The sequence below is a fragment of the Phyllobates terribilis genome, unplaced genomic scaffold (genome assembly GCF_046119375.1).
Source record: "Phyllobates terribilis strain yellow unplaced genomic scaffold, ASM4611937v1 Scaffold_8__6_contigs__length_399053987, whole genome shotgun sequence".
Lineage (NCBI taxonomy): Eukaryota > Metazoa > Chordata > Amphibia > Anura > Dendrobatidae > Phyllobates > Phyllobates terribilis.
Genome location: NW_027362768.1, coordinates 329,218,237 through 329,239,526, shown reverse-complemented (window position 1 = coordinate 329,239,526; position 21,290 = coordinate 329,218,237). Strand labels below are relative to the sequence as shown.

The 21,290-nt window shown below is 41.5% G+C and overlaps 1 protein-coding gene across 1 annotated transcript in view; it reads left to right on the top strand.

Annotated features, from left to right (window-relative positions):
• CFAP20DC (CFAP20 domain containing) overlaps positions 1-21,290 on the top strand; it is a 692,474-nt gene that overhangs the window by 329,211 nt on the left and 341,973 nt on the right. The window contains exon 9 of the mRNA XM_073644645.1: positions 15,303-15,439. Within this exon, the coding sequence (XP_073500746.1) occupies positions 15,303-15,439 (137 nt within the window). The remainder of the gene's footprint in view (positions 1-15,302; positions 15,440-21,290) is intronic.

The following is a 21,290-nucleotide window of genomic DNA, read 5'->3' as shown; positions in this document are numbered from 1 at the left end:
AGATTAGAACCATGAAAGAGGAAAACCACAGTTCCATTTCTCTGGCCTTCACCAGACTCTTTTAAACAGATATATTTGTGTCTGAACAGTCAGGAAGACACTATTACTGTTTTTTTTTTACGGAAAAAATGCCAAAAGCAGGATAATACAGAGATTTGAACCGTGGAACTGCAAAGCCACAGTTCTATTTCTCTGGCCTACACCAGACTCTTTTAAACAGATATATTTGTGTCTGAACAGTCAGGGAGACACTATTACTGTTTTTTTTTACGGAAAAAATGCCAATAGCAGGATAATACAGAGATTTGAACCATGGAAGAGGAAAACCATAGTTCTATTTCTCTGGCCTTCACCAGACTCTTTTAAACAGATATATTTGTGTCTGAACAGTCAGGGAGACACTATTACTGTTTTTTTTTACGAAAAAAAAATGCCAAAAGCAGGATAATACAGAGATTTGAACCGTTGAAGAGGAAAACCACAGTTCTAGTTCTCTGGCCTACACCAGACTCTTTTAAACAGATATATTTCTGTCTGAACAGTCAGGGAGACACTATTACTGTTTTTGTTTAAGGAAAAAAATGCCAAACGCAGGATAATACAGAGATTTGAACCGTGGAAGAGGAAAACCACAGTTATATGTCTCTGGCCTACCCCAGACTCTTTTAAACAGATATATTTCTATCTGAACAGTCAGGGAAACACTATTACTGGTTTTTTTTTACGGAAAAAATGCCAAAAGCAGGATAATACAGAGATTTGAACCGTGGAACTGCAAAGCCACAGTTCTATTTCTCTGGCCTACACCAGACTCTTTTAAACAGATATATTTGTGTCTGAACAGTCAGGGAGACACTATTACTGTTTTTTTTTACGGAAAAAATGCCAATAGCAGGATAATACAGAGATTTGAACCATGGAAGAGGAAAACCATAGTTCTATTTCTCTGGCCTTCACCAGACTCTTTTAAACAGACATATTTGTGTCTGAACAGTCAGGGAGACACTATTACTGTTTTTTTTTACGAAAAAAAAATGCCAAAAGCAGGATAATACAGAGATTTGAACCGTTGAAGAGGAAAACCACAGTTCTAGTTCTCTGGCCTACACCAGACTCTTTTAAACAGATATATTTCTGTCTGAACAGTCAGGGAGACACTATTACTGTTTTTGTTTAAGGAAAAAAATGCCAAAAGCAGGATAATACAGAGATTTGAACCGTGGAAGAGGAAAACCACAGTTATATGTCTCTGGCCTACCCCAGACTCTTTTAAACAGATATATTTCTATCTGAACAGTCAGGAAAACACTATTACTGTTTTTTTTTTACGGAAAAAATGCCAAAAGCAGGATAATACAGAGATTTGAACCATGGAAGAGGAAAACCACAGTTCTATTTCTCTGGCCTACACCAGACTCTTTTAAACAGATATATTTGTGTCTGAACAGTCAGGGAGACACTATTACTGTTTTTTTTTACGGCAAAAAATGCCAAAAGCAGGATAATACAGAGATTTGAACCGTGGAAGAGGAAAATCACAGTTCTATTTCTCTGGCCTACACCAGACTCTTTTAAACAGATATATTTGTATCTGAACAGTCAGGGAGACACTATTACTGGGTTTTTTACGGAAAAAATGCCAAAAGCAGGATAATACAGAGATTTAAAACGTGGAACTGCAAAACCACAGTTCTAGTTATCTGGCCTACACGAGACTCTTTTAAACAGATATATTGGTGTCTGAACAGTCACAGACACACTAAATTTTTTTTTTGGAGGGGGGGAGGGGGAATACCAAAAGGTTAATAAGACGCGTATTTGTACAGTCTGACTGAGGGAAAAAAAAATAGAGGCTTTAGATGAAAAAAAAAAGGATTTTTCCTGCCCCCTGAGACCGGGGAATAAGTCTAGCAATTTGAACAGCAGGAGCACACAGGACTGTAATGCAGCGTTTGTTGGTATAACCACTGCGTCTCCTATACAGCCTGCCTGCCTGCCTGATATCTGGGACGGATATTAGTCCTCAGAAGGACTGTTTGTTTGATTTGGCAGGCTTTATAGACCCTACACTACCTATTTCGCAGTATAAATCTCTCCCTAGCTCAGGAGCACTCTCCCTGCACTGTCTGATTCTGGCCGACTGTGTCCAAGATGGCGGCGCCCGGTTTTAAGTACTCGAGGTGACGCAGTGCGGCCAGCCAATCACTGTAATGCCCACAAACAACATGGCTGCGGCATTACAGTGACTGGCTGGCAATCCCTGCATGCTCATTGGCTCTGTAAAGAGCGCCAAACGTGCAGGGCGGAGACCCGAACTCCCGCCCGAGTAACCCGGAAATGCTCGGTGCTCGCCGAACATCCCGAGTAGTGAGATGCTCAGGCGAGTACCGAGCAGTGTCGAGCATGCTCGCTCAACTCTAATAGTCTGGAATTAGTCATGATCATGGTTTCGGAATCGAAATACAAAAGGTCTGATTCATTATTGCATTTGCTCCTTTTTTTGTCTTGTTTTTGTTGGGTTTCCACTGTTTTTCCTTTGCACAAACTCTTCATTCAATTTGTGACTTTTTAAAGTTTATTTTACATATATCCGCCTGTGTATTTTTTATGTTTGTCATTGTGGGCAAGGTTTAGCGTTGCCACATGGTTTCAACTGATTCATCAATTACAACTTTTTTAAAACATTGCAACAATTTTTGCGCAAATGGACTCCATATATGCCAAAAAAAATTGTTACAAATTTTGTAATGCTAAAAAGTCTCAAAAATAGGTTAACGATAAAAAATAATGACCATTTCTGATTTTGCGCAAAATTCATCAACCGATTGTGACATGATGAAGAATTAGCCTCCAAAAAAATGGCAACTAATAGCACAAGACAAAAAAGAAAAAATGCAAATGATAAATCAGGCCCAAAGTTTATAACAAAGTTGCAAAACTTAATAATTAAACTTTATATTTATAAACACAATTAGTCTGTGCTTCTGTTTCTTTATTGCAGAGCAACAATACTTTGCTCCCTTTACTCTGTTGAGTTTCTAAAATCCTGAAGGCCTTTTTCCACCTCTCGAGGTTGTAATCTAGACCAGTAGAACCCTATGCAGCTCACCCTAGTGGAGTGTGAAGTTACTACAATTAAGTAAGGCATCTGGATCAATGCTCAAGCTACTTTACAGAGCACAATATCTTAATTAAACACATAGAATAATTCTCAGCTTTTACCTCCTCCTGTTTTCTTGAAAGTTTTACAAAACAGGAGGTGCACTTTAATCCCAAGTACCAACGCTTCTCTAAATGTTAATTAAACACTTAACCTAAAGTGCCTTCTTTTAATCTAGCTTATATTTATTAATGTGTTGCTTGCTGAATGGATAAGGTGAAAGATTCATTTCTTAGAGCTATGTTAATAATAATTGGCATATTTGGATGACATTTCATTATTCATCTATGCTCAAGTGATTTGACAAAGCCTAATAATGGGAGAATTGTTTATTGGTACAATAGTTAGTAATTTGTTTTCAAAGTTTTCTATCTATTTATCATTTTTTCAGATATACCATTTTAAGACTAAACCATCACCTTATTTTTTATTGTTCATTTGCTTCATTAATGCAAAGCAACCTTCTAAATAGTCTTCAATAAAAAAAAATCTACCATTTTCCTGCTTTTGCTAGCTGAGTGCTTTGCAAAACCTTTGCAAAAATGTTGCAAATCCGGCACAGCTCATGCTCCTGACAGCTCTTTATGCTTTCCCTCTCCCTTGTCTCAGTGTTAGAGATAGCAGGAGGGGGAATTTGTGCACAGATCTGCCATGGAGAGGGAAGAAAATATCTTAAAGGGAATCTTTCAGTATAATCAACTCTCTTAAACTTTCTACTTTGACGTGCAGGTCATAGAAAGTTGAATAAAATGATAAATTGATATCTGCGATCCGATGTCTTATTCCAGAGAAATCCAGGTTTTTCTAAATATATAAATGAGCTGTTAAGATCTATGGGCTGGACATAGATCTCCTTAAGAATCTGCCTCCAGAGCTTATTTTTAGTGAAAGGGGGCATTACCATGTAACATGTGACATGTAATTACTGACCTTTTGATCTTCTGATTGAACTGCAGAACTGTGTGGGATTATCACTAATACTGTACAGCACAACTGAACATTGTCTCATTACAAATACATTTACAGTTGCATGTCTCCTCTTCTCTTGTCTGCTCAGTTGCAGAGCTGTGTCTGACTGCAACTAACCTTTCTTTAGTTTTCATCTCACACAGCCAGTGTGGTGGAAGAGGCAGTATAGCAGAGATGACAGCAATATAAGTGGAAAACTACAACTGTAGATGCGTTTGTAATGCGACAAAGTTCTGCTGTACTGCCCCACCCCCTACACTGACTGCCTGTAAGATGGAACCTGGAGAAGTGTTTTTTGAAATCTAGCACAGCTCTGTAGCAGATATGACAGCATTATTATAGGACAACTGCTACAGTTGCTGCTTAAAATGCCTTTCTAATGAGACAAAGATCAGTTCTGCTGAGTATGATTATAACTATCAGTTATTAAATGTCTCACACTGATAACGCCCCCTTTCATTTAAAATAAGCTCTGGAGATTTTTGGGAAGATCTATGTCCGGCCCATAGATTTTAACAGCTCATTTACATATTAAGAAAAACCTGGATTTCTCTGGAATAAGACATCAGATCGCAGATATCAAGGTATCATTTTATTGAACTCTCTATGACCTGCATGCCCCTATAATTGGCTTAGGAGGGTTGTTTCTACTAACAGATTCTCTTTAAGTCTTCCAGAGGGTAGGGAAATCACCCGATAGACAAGGAGAAAAGCACATGTAAAGGAAATAAATTCAGTATTGGAGCTGTGCTTATTCGTAAAAGCAAATGAAGACAGCAGCACCCTGTATACACACAAAGCTCACATACAGCCTATATTACTGAGAGAGATACTCTCACAAGAAAAATCTGAAACTTGGATCAGGCTGCAAACTGCTTATCAGTGGGTCTGAAAATTAATGAATGAAAGAATGTAAATTGCTGCCTGAAACAAAGGGCAATTTTATTACGAAAAGGTGATATGTGCAGTATCCAACCATTGAAGTTAATTACTGTATTCACCCATTAATTGATATATTCAGTAATAAAATGCATTCCTTACCACCAACCAGTCTGAGGAATTAAAAACATATTAAAATAATTGTAATGGGGAGCGAGTGAGCTGTGATTAATGTTTATTAATATTACGGCACAATTCCTCAGTACATTAGTCTAAAACCAAATTCATATTATTGTATGTTTGTCAAAAGCTGAAGCCTTGTCTTTAATATGTTATAAAATTGTGAAGATTAAATGGAAAAATAAAACAATGAACTATGTTTAATAATAAAATACAAAAGTAAAATCCAACAATGGTTTTAGATGTATTTCCCCATCTGTTATTATACTGGCCATAAACCTAAATCAACCTTAAAAGCTTTGTTCTCCAAGAGCTCTACCGTGCTGCTAGCAGAAGCAGCTTTGCCTTTGCAGCATCGCCTTTGCAGCATCAGAGGAGCACAAGGGCTTAAGCAACTTACAATTGCACACTCCTTACCTGGGAAACCAGCCACTGCAGACATAGCCAGTAGCCTTTGAAATGCATTGTAGACTATATAATTAAAAATTCCTTTGCATTGAGAATGCAGAGGATTTTTAATAAGAAGTAAATTGAAAAGTTGCTTGTTTTTACAAGCACTTTGCAGTTTTACCTCTTTATGAACACGAGACAAATATAAATGAGCAGATTGATCAGTGGAGGATCAACTTCAAGTCAAATTTTCTCAAATTTGCAGTTCCCCTTTTACTGGAACATCTTGATTCAATTTGCAAGGATCGCTAAAAAAATGCCAGGTGCCATTTCACACACTGCTGAAGACTCAAAGAGTGAGGTCAAAGGTTTACTGCTACAGAGAGGGGCCAGAAGACCACAGTGTCTGATTTGACATACTGATTAATAGGGGTTAATATATTCAGTTGAGAGTTTCTGAAGCTTCCCTGCTCTGGTGGTCTCAGCTGTTCAGTGTTGGCCACTCCCCTTTGCAATATATACTAGCCTGGTTAGTTTTATACTGCCTGGTTCTGTAGTTGGAGGTGTTTATTTGGAGAGGCGTTTGGAGTGTTGTTCTAAATATTGTTGCTTGGTGATTTGTCTGTGTGCATATTCTCATCCTCTCCTATTTGGTTTTTCCTTCCTTTACGTCCCGTTGTTCCACTCTGTTGTTTGTGAGTGCATTTTTGTATGATTGGTATTTTCATTTATCCCTGTACATCTTCCCCTGTTAGTCTGGCTTGTGTATTTTTATAGATTACTTCTCCCCACTTCCCTGTGTGGGGAGGGGACAGATAAGGGCTGATTCAGGAGCCCAGCAAGGCACGTGGATCCGGTGTTTTCACCATTAGAAGTAATCCAGGGAGCAGGGATAGGTAGTGTGCCCCTAGTTTTACAGTTAGGGAAGGAGCCCCGGGATAGCAAACAACAGTTGCATGGCAGTGAGTTAATGATGTTAGTCGCAGCCACATGGGCTTCCCCATAATGTCCTGCAACTATTGCACCACATAGTCAAGAGCAGCCAATCAGGGGGCTATCACAGGCAGTATAAAAGTTGGGGGCTGGCCAAGCAGCTCCATTTTAGGCTTTAATAGCATAGGGATAGGAGATCAGAGCGCACAACTCATTCCACACTTCAGGGACAGAAAAAGGCTTATTTTTATTGTGGTGTACTACTGCAGAGCTGAAGCACATTGAAAATGGAAGATGTAGTCTCAGTCTGTCAATATTAATCCAAAGATTCAAGTGAGATAGGGAAGTGCTGGACCTGCCTAGTCAGTCAGTGTAACTGTGAACTGATTGATCTGTGATACAGTATACTGTAGTAACAGCATCTTTAAGGGCTGTCATGTACCCACATGCTATTAACCTGGAGATATAGGGTTAATCTGTAGGTTAATAGAGTTCTCAAGCTGCCTGGCTGCCACTCTGAAAGCCCAGCTACCAGGAGGAAAAGAACTGTATTCCTCACGGCCAGAGGAATAATCTGTAATAGGTCAGTGATTAAACTTCCAAGACTCCAGCAGTCAGATGATTGGAAGTCCTCCTTCTTCCCTCTTTTGACTTCAGAAAGGAAGAGACCTTGCAAACAGCTCCCTCTATTATAGTTTATGCGAGTTTCTAAAATGGCCAAGTGTTTCAGTATTCCCAATAAACTACAATGAAAATAGAAATCACACATACACAGCCTCCTCCTCACCTCATCTATTCCTTGCTGGCACACAGGGATCAGGAGATCCCCACTGTGCCGATAAATTGGGATCCCAAAGAAGACCACACAGTGAACTATTAATCTCCACTTCATCACATGTAACCCAGATTCATACACATGCGACAAAATCCCTTCCGATATTATTTTGTGTCAACGTATTACACACTACTATCTGTGTATGCTCGTTTGTATTAGTCTTAGTTTAGTGTGTCATTGTTCTCAATTTTGGGCTCATATGATACAGGTGCATCTCACTAAATTAGAATATCATCAAAAAGTTAATTTATTTCAGTTCTTTAATACAAAAAGTGAAGCTCATATATTATACAGAGTCATTACAAACAGAGTGATCTATTTCAAGTGTTTATTTCTGTTAATGTTGATGATTATGGCTTACAGCCAATGAAAGCACAAAAGTCATTATCTCAGTAAATTAGAATACTTTATAACGGTCAGAGCCGTGAGACTCTGGAACTCTCTGGGAGATGAAGTGGTGATGTCCAACTCACTTAATGAGTTCAAGAAAGGCCTGGACGCCTTTCTTGAGAACAATAAAATTACATCTTATGCTTAGTTAATTAATCCAGGGATTCAATCTGACTGCCAGATTGGTGTCGGGAAGTGAATTTTTCCTCAATTATGTAAATTGGCCTATACCGCATATTTTTTTGTTGCCTTCCCCTGGATCAACGCTGCGGAATAGCTGCAGTGCACAAGAAATAGGCTGAACTGGATGGACGCTTGTCTTTTTTCGGCCTTATAAACTATGTAACTATGTAACTATGTATTTATAACAACAGCTTGAAAAATGTTTTTAAAATCTGAAATGTTGTCCTACTGAAATGTATGTTCAGTAAATGCCCTCAATACTTGGTCGGGGCTCCTTTTGCATCAATTACTGCATCAATGCGGCGTGGCATGGAGGCGATCAGCCTGTGGCACTGCTGAGGTGTTATGGAAGCCCAGGTTGCTTTGAGCCTTCAGCTCGTCTGCATTGTTGGGTCTGGTGTCTCTCATCTTCCTCTTGACAATACCCCATAGATTCTCCATAATAGATTCTCTATGGGGTTAAGGTCAGACGAGTTTGCTGGCCATCAAGCACAGTGATACTGTTGTTTATAAACCAGGTATTGGTACTTTTGGCAGTGTGGACAGGGGCCAAGTCCGCTGGAGAATGAAATTTCCATCTCCAGCTTGTTGGCAGAGGGAAGCATGAAGTGCTCTAAAATTTCCTGGTAGACGGCTGCGCTGACTTTGGTCTTGATAAAACACAGTGGACCTATACCAGCAGATGACATGGCTCCCCAAACCATCACTGATTGTGGAATCTTCACACTAGACCTCAAGCAGCTTGGATTATGGCCTCTCCACTCTTCCTCCAGACTCTGGGACCTTGTGGAGTGTGTCAGTGACTGCCTTCTGGACATCTGTCAAGTCAGCAGTCTTCCCCATGATTGTGGAGCCTACTGAAACAGACTAATGGACCTTTTTATATTCTTAGGAAGCCTTTGTACGTGTTTTTTGCTAATTATTTTAATTTACTGAGCTAATGACTTTTGTGTTTTCATTGGCTGTAAGCCATAATCATCAACATTAGCAGAAATAAACACTTGAAATAGATCACTCTGTTTGTAATGACTCTATATAATATATGAGCTTCACTTTTTGTATTGAAGAACTGAAATAAATTATCTTTTTGATGATATTCTAATTTAGTGAGATGCACCTGTATAAAGAAGAGACATTGTATACATACTAGTGCTTTGAATAATCTTGAATCCATTTCGAATGGAAGGGAAAGCATTGAGCATTTTATCATGATTGCAGTAGTAATTTATTATTTTTCTATTTTTGCTTTGCTTTTGTTTTTCTTTGTGTAGCCATTGTGTGCACTGTATACTTTGTAGCAAAGCAGAAACCCTAGTAATGGAGAGTAAAGTGGATGATTGCAGAAATATATCTGTTTTCATGTCAGGAAATACAAGATACAATTCTATTTAACAATACACTACCAGGTTATTTGTATAGACACGTCTTCTTCTAGTTTACAACCGTTTTTTTTGCAGGGGGATGTGCAGTAAGTTCATGCAGTTACTGCATAAAGAAAGGAGAAGATTTAGATAAAAAGCTCAGTTATAACTTTCTCTTGTGAATGATCACTGCTGGAACATTACACATTACTATGTTTAGCTAAATGTGCCTCTTTTGTATTTTATGTTCTTGATTATTTTTTACTATTTGTTACTGAAAATTGATTGTAAAAGTTGTATGAGAATCTTCTTTTCTTTGCAGAAACATTCAAAGTAACACTTGAAAGATACGGACACCTTTGGTGTGAAATTTTTGTATTGTCTGTTTGCTTACTAAATATAAAACCAAAACTTTCTAAACAGTCTTCATTAAAGTTGTCCCAGTATTTTGTTGTTGTAGAGTCTGTGTGACTCCTTCACGTAGCTGATTATCCTGCTGCTTCTGACTTTGATCTATCAGCACATTGCTCCTGGCTGTTTCAGCTCTCTCTCTCTCTGCTCTACCCTTGCTTTCTCTTGGTGTTATGGATATCGGCTGGGAAGAGGAGGATGTTCAGGGCAGATCAAATTGTGGAGAATGAGGGAAAGTATCCAAATCTTCAGGAAGTTCAGATCACACAGGGAAGACAGGGAAGAAAGCAGTTGACAGCAGAGAGCCATACAGGGAGCCTCTTAGAGGAGAGATAAAGCACTTGGGGCTGGCATCACCACCCGGCGCACCCGGGCAAGTGCCGCGTCCCTTGACAAATGGGATTCCCACTCACTGTCAGGTTGTGGGGGAGGCACGTTCTGCTGGCATTCATTTGTATTCGCGTCTTTATAGATGCGAATTCAAATGAAGATACAATCTCCGGCACTTCCAGGATTTTTTCACTGCACACGTGAAGTGTGATGAGGTCATCTCATCATGCTGCAGTCATCATGAAAGTGCTGCAGAGGACCAGATGATGTTCGTGCAGCAGCCGGAAAATGGTAAGCACTGTAGAGCTGAAGATATGAACATGTAATACACAGAGGGGCTTGATATGAAAAGGGGCAAGTATAGGGATGCGATAGTAAAGCTGGGTCTTTATGGAGATGCTGCAGTATAAGGGGTTGAATGTGGAGATATGGCAGTATAGGGCAGTTTAATATGAAGATGGGACAGTAAAGGGGTTTCTAGATAGAGATGCGCCACTATGGAAGGGCTTTATATAGAGATGCGGCAGTATAGAGGAGCTTAATATGAAAATGGGGCAATATAGGGAGGTTCTACATAAAGATGGGACAGTATAGGGGGATTCAGTATGGAGATGGAGCAATATATGGGGGTTCTGTATGGAGATGGGGCAGTATAGAGTGCTCTGTATCAAGATGGGGCAGCATAGATGGACTCTGCGTGGAAATAGGGCAGGATAAGGGGCTCTTTATGGAGATGTGGAAATTTAGGGGGACTCTGTGTGAAGATGGAGCAGTATAGGGGGCTTAGTGTGGCGATTGGGCAGCATAGGAGGACTTTATATAGAGATGTGTCAGTGATGGGGTCTTTGTGTGGAATGGGGCAGTATAGGGGGACTCTGCATTGAGATGGGGCAGCATAGGGGGCTCAATATGGAGATGTGACAGTGTGGGGGGTCACTGTGTGGAAATAAGACAGTATGGGGGCTCAGTATGGAGATCGGGCAGAATGGTGGGTGGCTCTGTATAGAGTTGGGGCACTATGTGAGGCTTTGGTGTGTAGATTGGGCAGTATAGGGGAAACTCAGTGTGCAGATGGATCAATACGAGGAGTCTATGACTGGACATTGGGCAGCATGGGGGGCTGTCTATGAAGGAGGGGCAGTATTGGGGTCAGAATGGAGAAGAGGCAGCATTGGAAGGACAGTATAAAGAGAAGGCTCAGTAAGGAATGAGGGAACAGTATGATGGGACTATTTTATAGAAAGGGACAGTGTGGGCATGATGTAACATAAGAGAGACAATGTGGGGTCATTTTTGTGCAAAGAGCACAGGGAAGGTCCATTATTTATTCCAGGGCACAGTGTAGGGCTTATTTACGGCACAGCATGGGTGGTCATATTTATTCTATACTGTACTATATATATATATATTTCTCTGCGGTATCTGTGCATCATGATTTGTGGTATGTATTAAAGGGGTCCACTGAGACTCTTTCACCAGGGGCCCAAGAAAACCTGTAGCCAGCCCTGAAAGCACTCATGGTGGATTCTGCTGGTTTGGGGGTATAATATATTCATCAACATCAGTATCTGTCTGCACAGTGGAGAAGAGATAGCTCATGAGCTGTTAATGGAGGTGGCAGTACAGGAATGAAAGCTAGTGCACGAAGTAGCATCCTGAATACAGAGATGTGACTTCCAGTATAGAACGAAAGAGACTCCATAAGAAATGTCTGAAATTTGGAGCATGATGCAAATTGTATATGATGGGGTGTAAAAATTTAATGAAGGCATGGGGATTTATGAATTTACTGTGTGACATCAGTTAATGCATTTACAAGTCAATGATAACAAGCTGTGGTTTGGGGATAATATCTGGGTTAAGAGTAATTTCTTGAAGATCTAACCAAGATTAAAGAAAAGATTTGTATCTATGGTATTCCTCACCTTATTGTCTCAGGATTATGACTTACTCTGTTGTACAGGTATTTTTTATTTATTTTATTGGATTTAATATGAGGCTTAAATGTTGCAGACTTTAAATGCCTCCCGTACACATTAGATAGCTGTTGTCAGATTCAGGGGCGGACATATCATTGGTAAAACCTCTGCAGCCGTACATGGGCCCAAGAGATAAAGGGGCCTACTTCCATCTCATAAGCAGCATACAGCTTCAGTGATAGACATATAAAGGGGCTCCATGTACTGTTCTTGCACAGGGGCCCACTTCTCTCTGTGTCGGCCACTGGTCAGATTGATAGTGATGAGTGCCCTCTACACAGCAACGCTCAGCTCGGCCAAGTGCTCCTATGTTCTCGCTTGAAGAACAAAAGTATCAGCTGTTGGAAATCCAACATGTCCAATCCTCTCCTACAACGTCATCTATACAGTGGTGGCCAAAAGTATTGGCACCCCTGCAATTCTGTCAGATAATACTCAGTTTCTTCCTGAAAATGATTGCAATCACAAATTCTTTGGTATTATTATCTTCATTTAATTTGCCTGCAAGGAAAAAACACAAAAGAGAATGAAGCAAAAATCAAATCATTGATCATTTCACACAAAACTCCAAAAATGGGCCAGACAAAAGTATTGGCACCCTCAGCCTAATACTTGGTTGCACAACCTTTAGCCAAAATAACTGCGAACAACCGCTTCCGGTAATCATCAATGAGTTTCTTACAATGCTCTGCTGGAATTGTAGACCATTCTTCTTTGGCAAACTGCTCCAGGTCCCTGATATTTGAAGGGTGCCTTCTCCAAACTGCCATTTTGAGATCTCTCCACAGGTGTTCTATGGGATTCAGGTCTGGACTCATTGCTGGCCACCTTAGAAGTCGCAAGTGCTTTCTCTCAAACCATTTTATAGTGCTTTTGGAAGTGTGTTTTGGGTCATTATCCTGCTGGAAGACCCATGACCTCTGAGGGAGACCCAGCTTTCTCACACTGGGCCCTACATTATGCTGCAAAATTTGTTGGTAGTCTTCAGACTTCATAATGCCATGCACACGGTCAAGCAGTCCAGTGCCAGAGGCAGCAAAGCAACCCCAAAACATCAGGGAACCTCCGCCATATTTGACTGTAGGGACCGTGTTCTTTTCTTTGAATGCCTCTTTTTTTTTCCTGTACACTCTATGTTGATGCTTTTTCTCAAAAAGCTCTACTTTTGTCTCATCTGACCAGAGAACATTCTTCCAAAACGTTTTAGGCTTTCTCAGGTAAGTTTTGGCAAACTCCAGCCTGGCTTTTTTATGTCTCGGGGTAAGAAGTGGGGTCTTCCTGGGTATCCTACCATACAGTCCCTTTTCATTCAGACGCCGACGGATAGTACGGGTTGACACGGTTGTACCCTCGGACTGCAGGGCAGCTTGAACTTGTTTGGATGTTATTCGAGGTTCTTTATCCACCATCCGCACAATCTTGCATTGAAATCTCTCGACAATTTTTCTTTTCCGTCGACATCTAGGGAGGTTAGCCACAGTGCCATGGGCTTTAAACTTCTTGATGACACTGCGCGCGGAAGACACAGGAACATTCAGGTCTTTGGAGATGGACTTGTAGCATTGAGATTGCTCATGCTTCCTCACAATTTGGTTTCTCAAGTGCTCAGACAGTTCTTTGGTCTTCTTTCTTTTCTCCATGCTCAATGTGGTACACACAAGGACACAGGGCAGAGGTTGAGTCAACTTTAATCCATGTTAACTGGCTGCAAGTGTGATTTGGTTATTGCCAACACCTGTTAGGTGCCACAGGTAAGTTACAGGTGCTGTTAATTACATGAATTAGAGAAGCATCACATGATTTTTCAAACAGTGCCAATACTTTTGTCCACCCCCTTTTTTAGGTTTGGTGTGGAATTATATCCAATTTGGCTTTAGGACAATTCTTTTTGTGTTTTTTCATTGAAGACAAATTAAATGAAGATAATAATACTAAAGAATTTGTGATTGCAATCATTTTCAGGAAGAAACTGAGTATTATCTGACAGAATTGCAGGGGTGCCAATACTTTTGGCCACCACTGTATGTAGTGGTCCAATAGGCACCCCCATCCTTGGTGCCCCCTCTCTGCATTGCACTGCCACCCCTCCATCTATGATTGGTGAATACAGCCTGCAGAGAGCCTACGCATGCTTCATGGATGAAGTAGAAGATGTCATCCACCGCCATTCATAGGTGGTGGAGGAGTGGTCTTACAAGGCAGAGAGGGGGAGCTCAGCACTGTCCAAAGACACTTATCAAACCATTTAGTGCTCATTAGAATGAAGCACTGGACAACTTCAAAGCTTTTTTTTTTAACAGGGGTTTTCCAGCCTTAGACTACAAGTTTACAGCCACTCTATGTGACTGCAGACTTGTGAATCCTCACATCGAGCGCACTATGTCAGTACCGGGAACATGACCACAAGCATGTGATTTCCATAAATGTGGTCACGTGCCAACAAGCCGTGCATGGCCTCGCTCAATGCAAAACTATTGAGTAAGGCCTTACAAGTCTAGTCCGAATGTGGCCAAAATTGGTGTATGCAAATTACATACTTGTGGTCACATGACCGACTGACACCAGAGAATCCATGCAGTGCACAGTGCTCATGATGTGAGGATCCACAAATCTGTAGTCACATGAAGTGACAGCAGACTTGTAGTCTAAGGCCATGGTTCCACTATCAGTATCTGGTCACTATTTTTTCTCAGGAGTGGGAGCCAAAACCAGGTGAGGAACAATCAGAGAAAAGGTATAATAGAAACAAGTTACCAATTCTGCATTTATCACCCACTCCTGGTTTTGGCTCCCACTCCTGAGAAAAAATACTGACCAAATACTGATAGTGGGGCCGAGGCCTAAGGCTGGAAAACCCCTTTAAATTATCATTTCTATAAGGCATTTTATTTGGAATGTATTAAAAGGCTGAAGAATGTGGTTGCAATGGCTGTTATCTGGAAAACCTGATGAAAGGTTCACCTTAATTAAATAATTTATACAATTATATAATATAATCTATAGTATAAAATATTATATTTATTATTGTGTAAAAAGTCAGGAATTCTTTTTAGTGTATATGTACATTTTCTTTTTCCCATTTTTTCCCGTCTTTGTGCCTCATCTTTATTTCTGGATTTTTTGTATGCTGGAAAATTCGTTTTAAAATCCGGCAAAAATTTTCAGCAAAAATGAACTGCGTGGCTTACGTTGATTGAAATAATGAATTATATGTCATTTTTCAATATAAGAAACATCTGAATAAGTTCTGTCTGGTGTATTGTGATGTCATCAAATAACAAACTGATGCTCTGTTCTGACAGATCTGCTCACAAGCAGAGGACAAGGTAACTCTCGAGACATTAGAAAAGAGGATAGATCTCACATTGCTTTTGGATCCAAGGTTTCGGGGCCTCCTCCAGCCACTGGGAGAAAAACTAGCGCCAGATCTTCTGGGGAGGTGAGAACTCGTGTGGGTCTATATAGCCCAAGTGCTAAATTTCATGTATGAAATATTAATGTGCAGTTTTATTCAATTTAACCTATAAATATATATTTTTTACTTGCATATTTTAGTGTCATTAGAGGTACTTATATTTATTGCATTTTGTTGTTCTCACCAAAAAAAATTTCTACAGTAGATGAAAATGTATACATTTTTTATGAAATGTAATATAATTAAACACCTAGTAATATACTTTAATAATCGGACCAACCAATATTCATATAACCAAAAAGTACCTGGCTGAATAAGATAGATGTACCTAAGTATTACAACTAGTGTTGAGCATTCCGATACTGACATATCGGGTATCGGCCGATATTCGCGGTATCGGAGTTCCGATACTGAGATCCGATATTTTTACAATATCGGATACCGGAATCGGAAGTTCCCATAATGCCTGCGCTCTGCAGTGTCTCTGAAGGATGACAAGCTGGATGGCAGCGCTCAGCTGCGATCCAGCCCGTCATCAGAATGCCATCCCAGCGTGGGAGAATTCTCCTGATTGTTTAAAAGCCGGCGGCTTTTTACCGCCCGCCGGCTTTTTACCGCCCGTCGGCTTTTAAACAATCACACAGCCCCATACTGCTTCCCCGCAGCCTCCCACCCCGATCCTCCGCTCTCCTCGCCACCTCCCATCCCGATCGTAAGTTAGGACAGGGCGGGGAGCACAACACCAAGGAGCGGGGAGCGAAGGACCCGGGCGGGGAAGCCGGCAATGAAAAGACTTCACAGCCGGCTTTCCCGTTCTGTGCTGCGCTTTCCCGCCGGTTATTTCAAATGAACAGCTGAGGTATCAGGTGATGCTGATCAGCTGTTCATTTGAAGTCACCGCGGTGCCCTCAGAGGGTTCATGTGAGTTCATGCTTGACTGCATTGCATGAACTCACATGAACTTTCCCACGGCCGCACAGGTCAGCCACACCTCGCAGACCATCAGCCTGTCATGATTGGTGTGTGCGGGTGTCTGTGCGATGTCTGCGGGTGTGTGCGTGCAGGCAGACATAGGTCGATGTGACACTACTACTCCCATCGGCCTATGTCTGTCCCCCGTCCACTCGTGCCAGCAGGATCAGCTCGATGGGAGCAGTAGTTCCCATCAGCCTGATCCTGCTATTTAAATTGCCCTACTGTGTCCCCAATAAATTTTAAATACATGTCATTGGTGGCCAGTGGTTACCTAAAATAAATTAGTTTATACATTACCTGTCCCCGCCGATCGCCACCTAAAATAAAGTAAAAAATAAAAAAATACACCTATACTCACCTAGACACCTAATTCCCAGAAGCCATCGATCTCCTGTAATAAAATATAAAATAATAAACCACAACCTTATCCTTACCCCTCCGTAGTAGTCCACGAGTGTCCCACGATGATCTCCAGTTTAGACAAGCCACATAGAATGTGACCGCTCTGAACCGCTGCCGCCGCTAGAATGACGGGGCCGTAAAGGAGCCCCGTCATTGCATAAGCGGGTTCGCCGGAGTTCAGGCAGCGCTGCTCCGGTCAGCTTCTTTACGGCCCTGCTGTACCGTGAGAAATTCCCACGGTACAGCAGTGCCGTAAAGGAGGTCTCCGGAGCTGCTCTGACTGAATGCACTCCGGTGACCTCAGTCAGTGGCTCCCGCTGCCGGGAGCGGACGTGTTCCCGGCAGCGTGAGCTTACAGCAGCCATGCACAGCTGTCACCATCTCCAGATGTGACAGCTGTGTATGGGAGATCAGCGCAGGAACATGGACAGGTAACTATTTTTTTTTAGTAAACTAAGAATTAAATAAATTGGTGTGTTTTATTTCAAATAAATTATTTTTTTCTGGGTGTAGTGTGTGTTTTTTCTTTTTAACACTTTGTAGGTTAGTAATGGGGGTGTCTTATAGACTCCCATCATTACTAACCTGGGCTTCATGGCAGCTGGCGCTGACATGAACCCCAACCCTATTACCCCCTGCCACCGCACCAGGGCAGCGTGGAAGAGCGAGGCTAAGTGCCAGAATTGGAGCATCCTATGGATGCGCCATTTCTGGGGCGGCTGACGGCTGGTGTTTCTAGCCTGGGAGGGGGCCAATATTCATGGCACCCTTCCTGGGCTATTAATATCAGCCCCCAGCTGTCTGCCTAGCCTTTGCTAGCTATTAAAATAGGGGGGACCCCACGTCATTTTTTTGGGGGGTCTCCCATTTTAATAGCTAGTAAAGGCTAGGTATTCAGCTGAGGGCTGATATTAGTAGCCTGGGAAGCTCTGTGGGTATTACCCCCTTCCCAGGCTTCAAACATCTGCCCCAGCTGTCTGCTTAACCTCCGCTACAGACTAAAATTACGGGGGATCCCACGCCAATTTTTTTTTTAATAAATCCTTTATTTTAACACTAAATGACACTTGAGGGGTTAATAAAGATGCAGTCCCTAAATTATTATTTATTTTTTAATTAATTTTTCCCAAAAACGTTGACGTGGGCTTTGCCATATTTTTGTATGCCAGCCAGGTACAGAATCCAGGAACGGGCTGCCCCCAACTCCCAGCTGCCTATTTGTACCTGGCCGGACACAACAATATAGGGAAGCCCTTTTTTTTAATTATTTCATGAAATAATTAAAAATAAATTGACGTGGGGCTTCGCACTATATTTGTGTCTAGCCAGGTATGGCTGCGTTCTGCTGCGGTCCAGCCTGTCATCTCGATGTAGCAGAGCTGGAGCTGTCCTGGGAACCATCGAAAGGTAAGGATGATGTTGGTTTATTATTTTATTTTTATTGCAGGAGATCGTTGGCTTCAGCTGGAATGGGCGTGATGGTAAGTATGGTTTAATTTAGAACAATAAAGAATTGTGTCTTTATTTCAATTAAAGGACTTTATTCTGGGTGTTTGTGTTTTTTTTTAACTTTGACTATGGGGTTAGTAATGTGGGTGTCTTATAGACGCCTCTCCATTACTAACCTGGGCTTGATGTCAGCTGGCATTATAACCCCAGCCCTATTACCCCACTGCCACCGCTACAGGGCAGTGGGAAGAGCGAGGCTAAGTGCCAGAATTGGCACATCCTATGGATGCGCCATTTCTGGGGCGGCTGACGGCTGGTGTTTCTAGCCTGGGAGGGGGCCAATATTCATGGCACCCTTCCTAGGCTATTAATATCAGCCCCCAGCTGTCTGCCTAGCCTTTGCTAGCTATTAAAATAGGGGGGACCCCACGTCATTTTTTTGGGGGGTCCCCCATTTTAATAGCTAGTAAAGGCTAGGTATTCAGCTGGGGGCTGATATTAGTAGCCTGGAAAGCTCTGTGGGTATTACCATCTTCCCAGGCTTCAAACATCTGCCCCAGCTGTCTGCTTATCCTCCGCTAGAGACTAAAATTACGGGGAACCCCACGCCAATTTTTTTTTTAATAAATCCTTTATTTTAACACTAAATATCAAGTACAGTAACCAACACTGTCACCGTACTTCTTATATATGTGACTGACATGTTTCTATGTATCTAATCTATGAGTGATGCTCTATCTTTCTGTTATAAATTGTTGGGTACAGATGCTGAATTGCCGGCCGGCTTTTTTAAAGAGACGGTGCATGAAAACACTAATATTTTTTTAAATAAATCCTTTACACTAAATGACAAGTACAGTGAGCAACACTGTCACTGTACTTCATATATATGTGACTGACATGTTTCTATCTATCTAATCTATGTGAGAAGCTCTATTCTTTCTGTTGTAAATTGTCGGGTACCAGTGTATGCCGCTGCTGAATTGCCGGCTTTTCATGTTTCACTGTGAGCACTGTTCCCATCGATTTGGGCAACCACCTCCCCCAATACATTCTACATTATTGTTAGTTGTTTTCCTTCATGTAGAATTAACCTACAAGGAAAGAAAGGGTTTATTTTCATTCCGATATTTGTGTCCCATTGACTTGCATTGGTTTCCGGTATCGGAATCGGCGATATCCGATACTTTTTCGGTATCGGCCCGATCCAATCCGATCCGATATTTCCTGATATCGGAAGGTATCGCTCAACACTAATTACAACATAAACCAAAAGAAAAATTGTGCTAAAAAATATCTCACAAATAAATCAGCTCTATCAAATAGAAAATATAACAGGTTTTGTTAAAAAACATAGTAGCTCAATGAAGGGCTAACAACAAACCTCCCAAGGCTATAAACAGTATATAATTAGTATGCCCTAATGGTTAACATATAAATCAGATAGAAGAGTAAAGAGTATACGAGGAAAACTTGTGTGAAGCCTTGTGTCCCAACGCGCGTTTCACCCAGCTTCATCAGGGGGCGTGTCCAAACTCACAACCTAAGGATTACAACTATAACATTATGAAGACATGCCCCCCTGCAGGATGAAATGCGTAGTGGGGCGCAGGGCTACACACCTAACAGTGCACCACATTATTACGATGTAAGTTTGCCTCCCATACTCTTTACTGTCACGGTGGCAACTTGCATGCCTCCTCAGTGCCGTCCCACTCACCATGTGGTTTCTCCTCGTAGCAGGCCACTCTACTGAGTTTGTTTCCTCCTGCACTCCTCAGCACTACTGCACCTGCATGTGGTATCCATCCAGCCTTAGAGGGGCATCACCGGTCGCTGCAGGAATTTAACTCTAGTATGTTCTGAAGAGATCAGGTTCCCTGGGCTATCTTATGCCAGAAGGGTCTTTACCTTTCCCTACTCCTTGCCCGAATGTTGGTTCCTACCCTGTAAGTCCATGTTTATGCTTGTCTCAGTATTCTGCTTCCCGTTACCAATTCGGCTAGTTTTCCTGTTCTGCCTGACCTCTCCGCTCCTGACCTCGGCTATGCTTACTGACCCTGTGCTGCCTGCCCCGACCTCGAACTGCCTGACTTCACCTATGCTTCGCCCCTTTGTATCTCATACCATGACTTTAACCTCCTGCTTATCTTCTGCAGACTCAGGGACTGCCTTGGAGTGGCATCTGGTGACTACCAGCGGCTAAGCCTATCCTCACCATGAGAGGCTCATGCGAACATCCGGTAGTCACTTAGTTACGCCTCTCCTAGTTAAGCCTAGCCTGTGGCGCAGTGGGTCCACACCCCCAGCGTTACATTTACTCTTCTATCTGTTGCACTGTATATGTTAACCATTAGGGAACGTACTGTAATAGATATGTGAGCATACTCTGTTTTTTAACAATCTGTTATATTTTATATTTAATAAAGTTGATATATTTGTGAGATATTTTGTAACATCGTTTTTCTTTACTGTTCAAATCTGCAGTGATGTCATGGTTTCAGCCTGGTTCTACCAGTTCTACTGTAATTTTCAGCAGCTAAGCCAGCCCCCTCTTCTGTCAAACCAGGTGCAAAGACAGAGAAGGGGGCTGGCTTAGCTAATGAATGTAGCCAGACAGACAGTCCCTTTCAAGTACATCACTGGTCTCACACAGCTACAGAGACGAGAGGAAGTCCTGGACATGGAGCTGCTGTGACCTCTAGTGGGGCCATGAAACCAGGACATTGCTGCATATTTGAATAATAAAGTATATTAGTAACAACAATTATATTACATTTCTTAGAAAATATTACATATATTTCATACGCTGGATAACCATTTTAAATTGTATATTAGGGAGCGTAATTATGACCATTGAACACAAGGCTATGATGTATGAAAAACAGTATATTTCTTGGCTGTTCGGCCCCGAGAGATCACTTAGTATTGTTAAAGAGCATTATTAAAGAATGTCAGATGATCACCCCAAGCCAATCACCTAAATGAAATACTGGGACACTTCCACATTACACCTACAGAAGCTTTATCACCTCCTATTCAACATTAA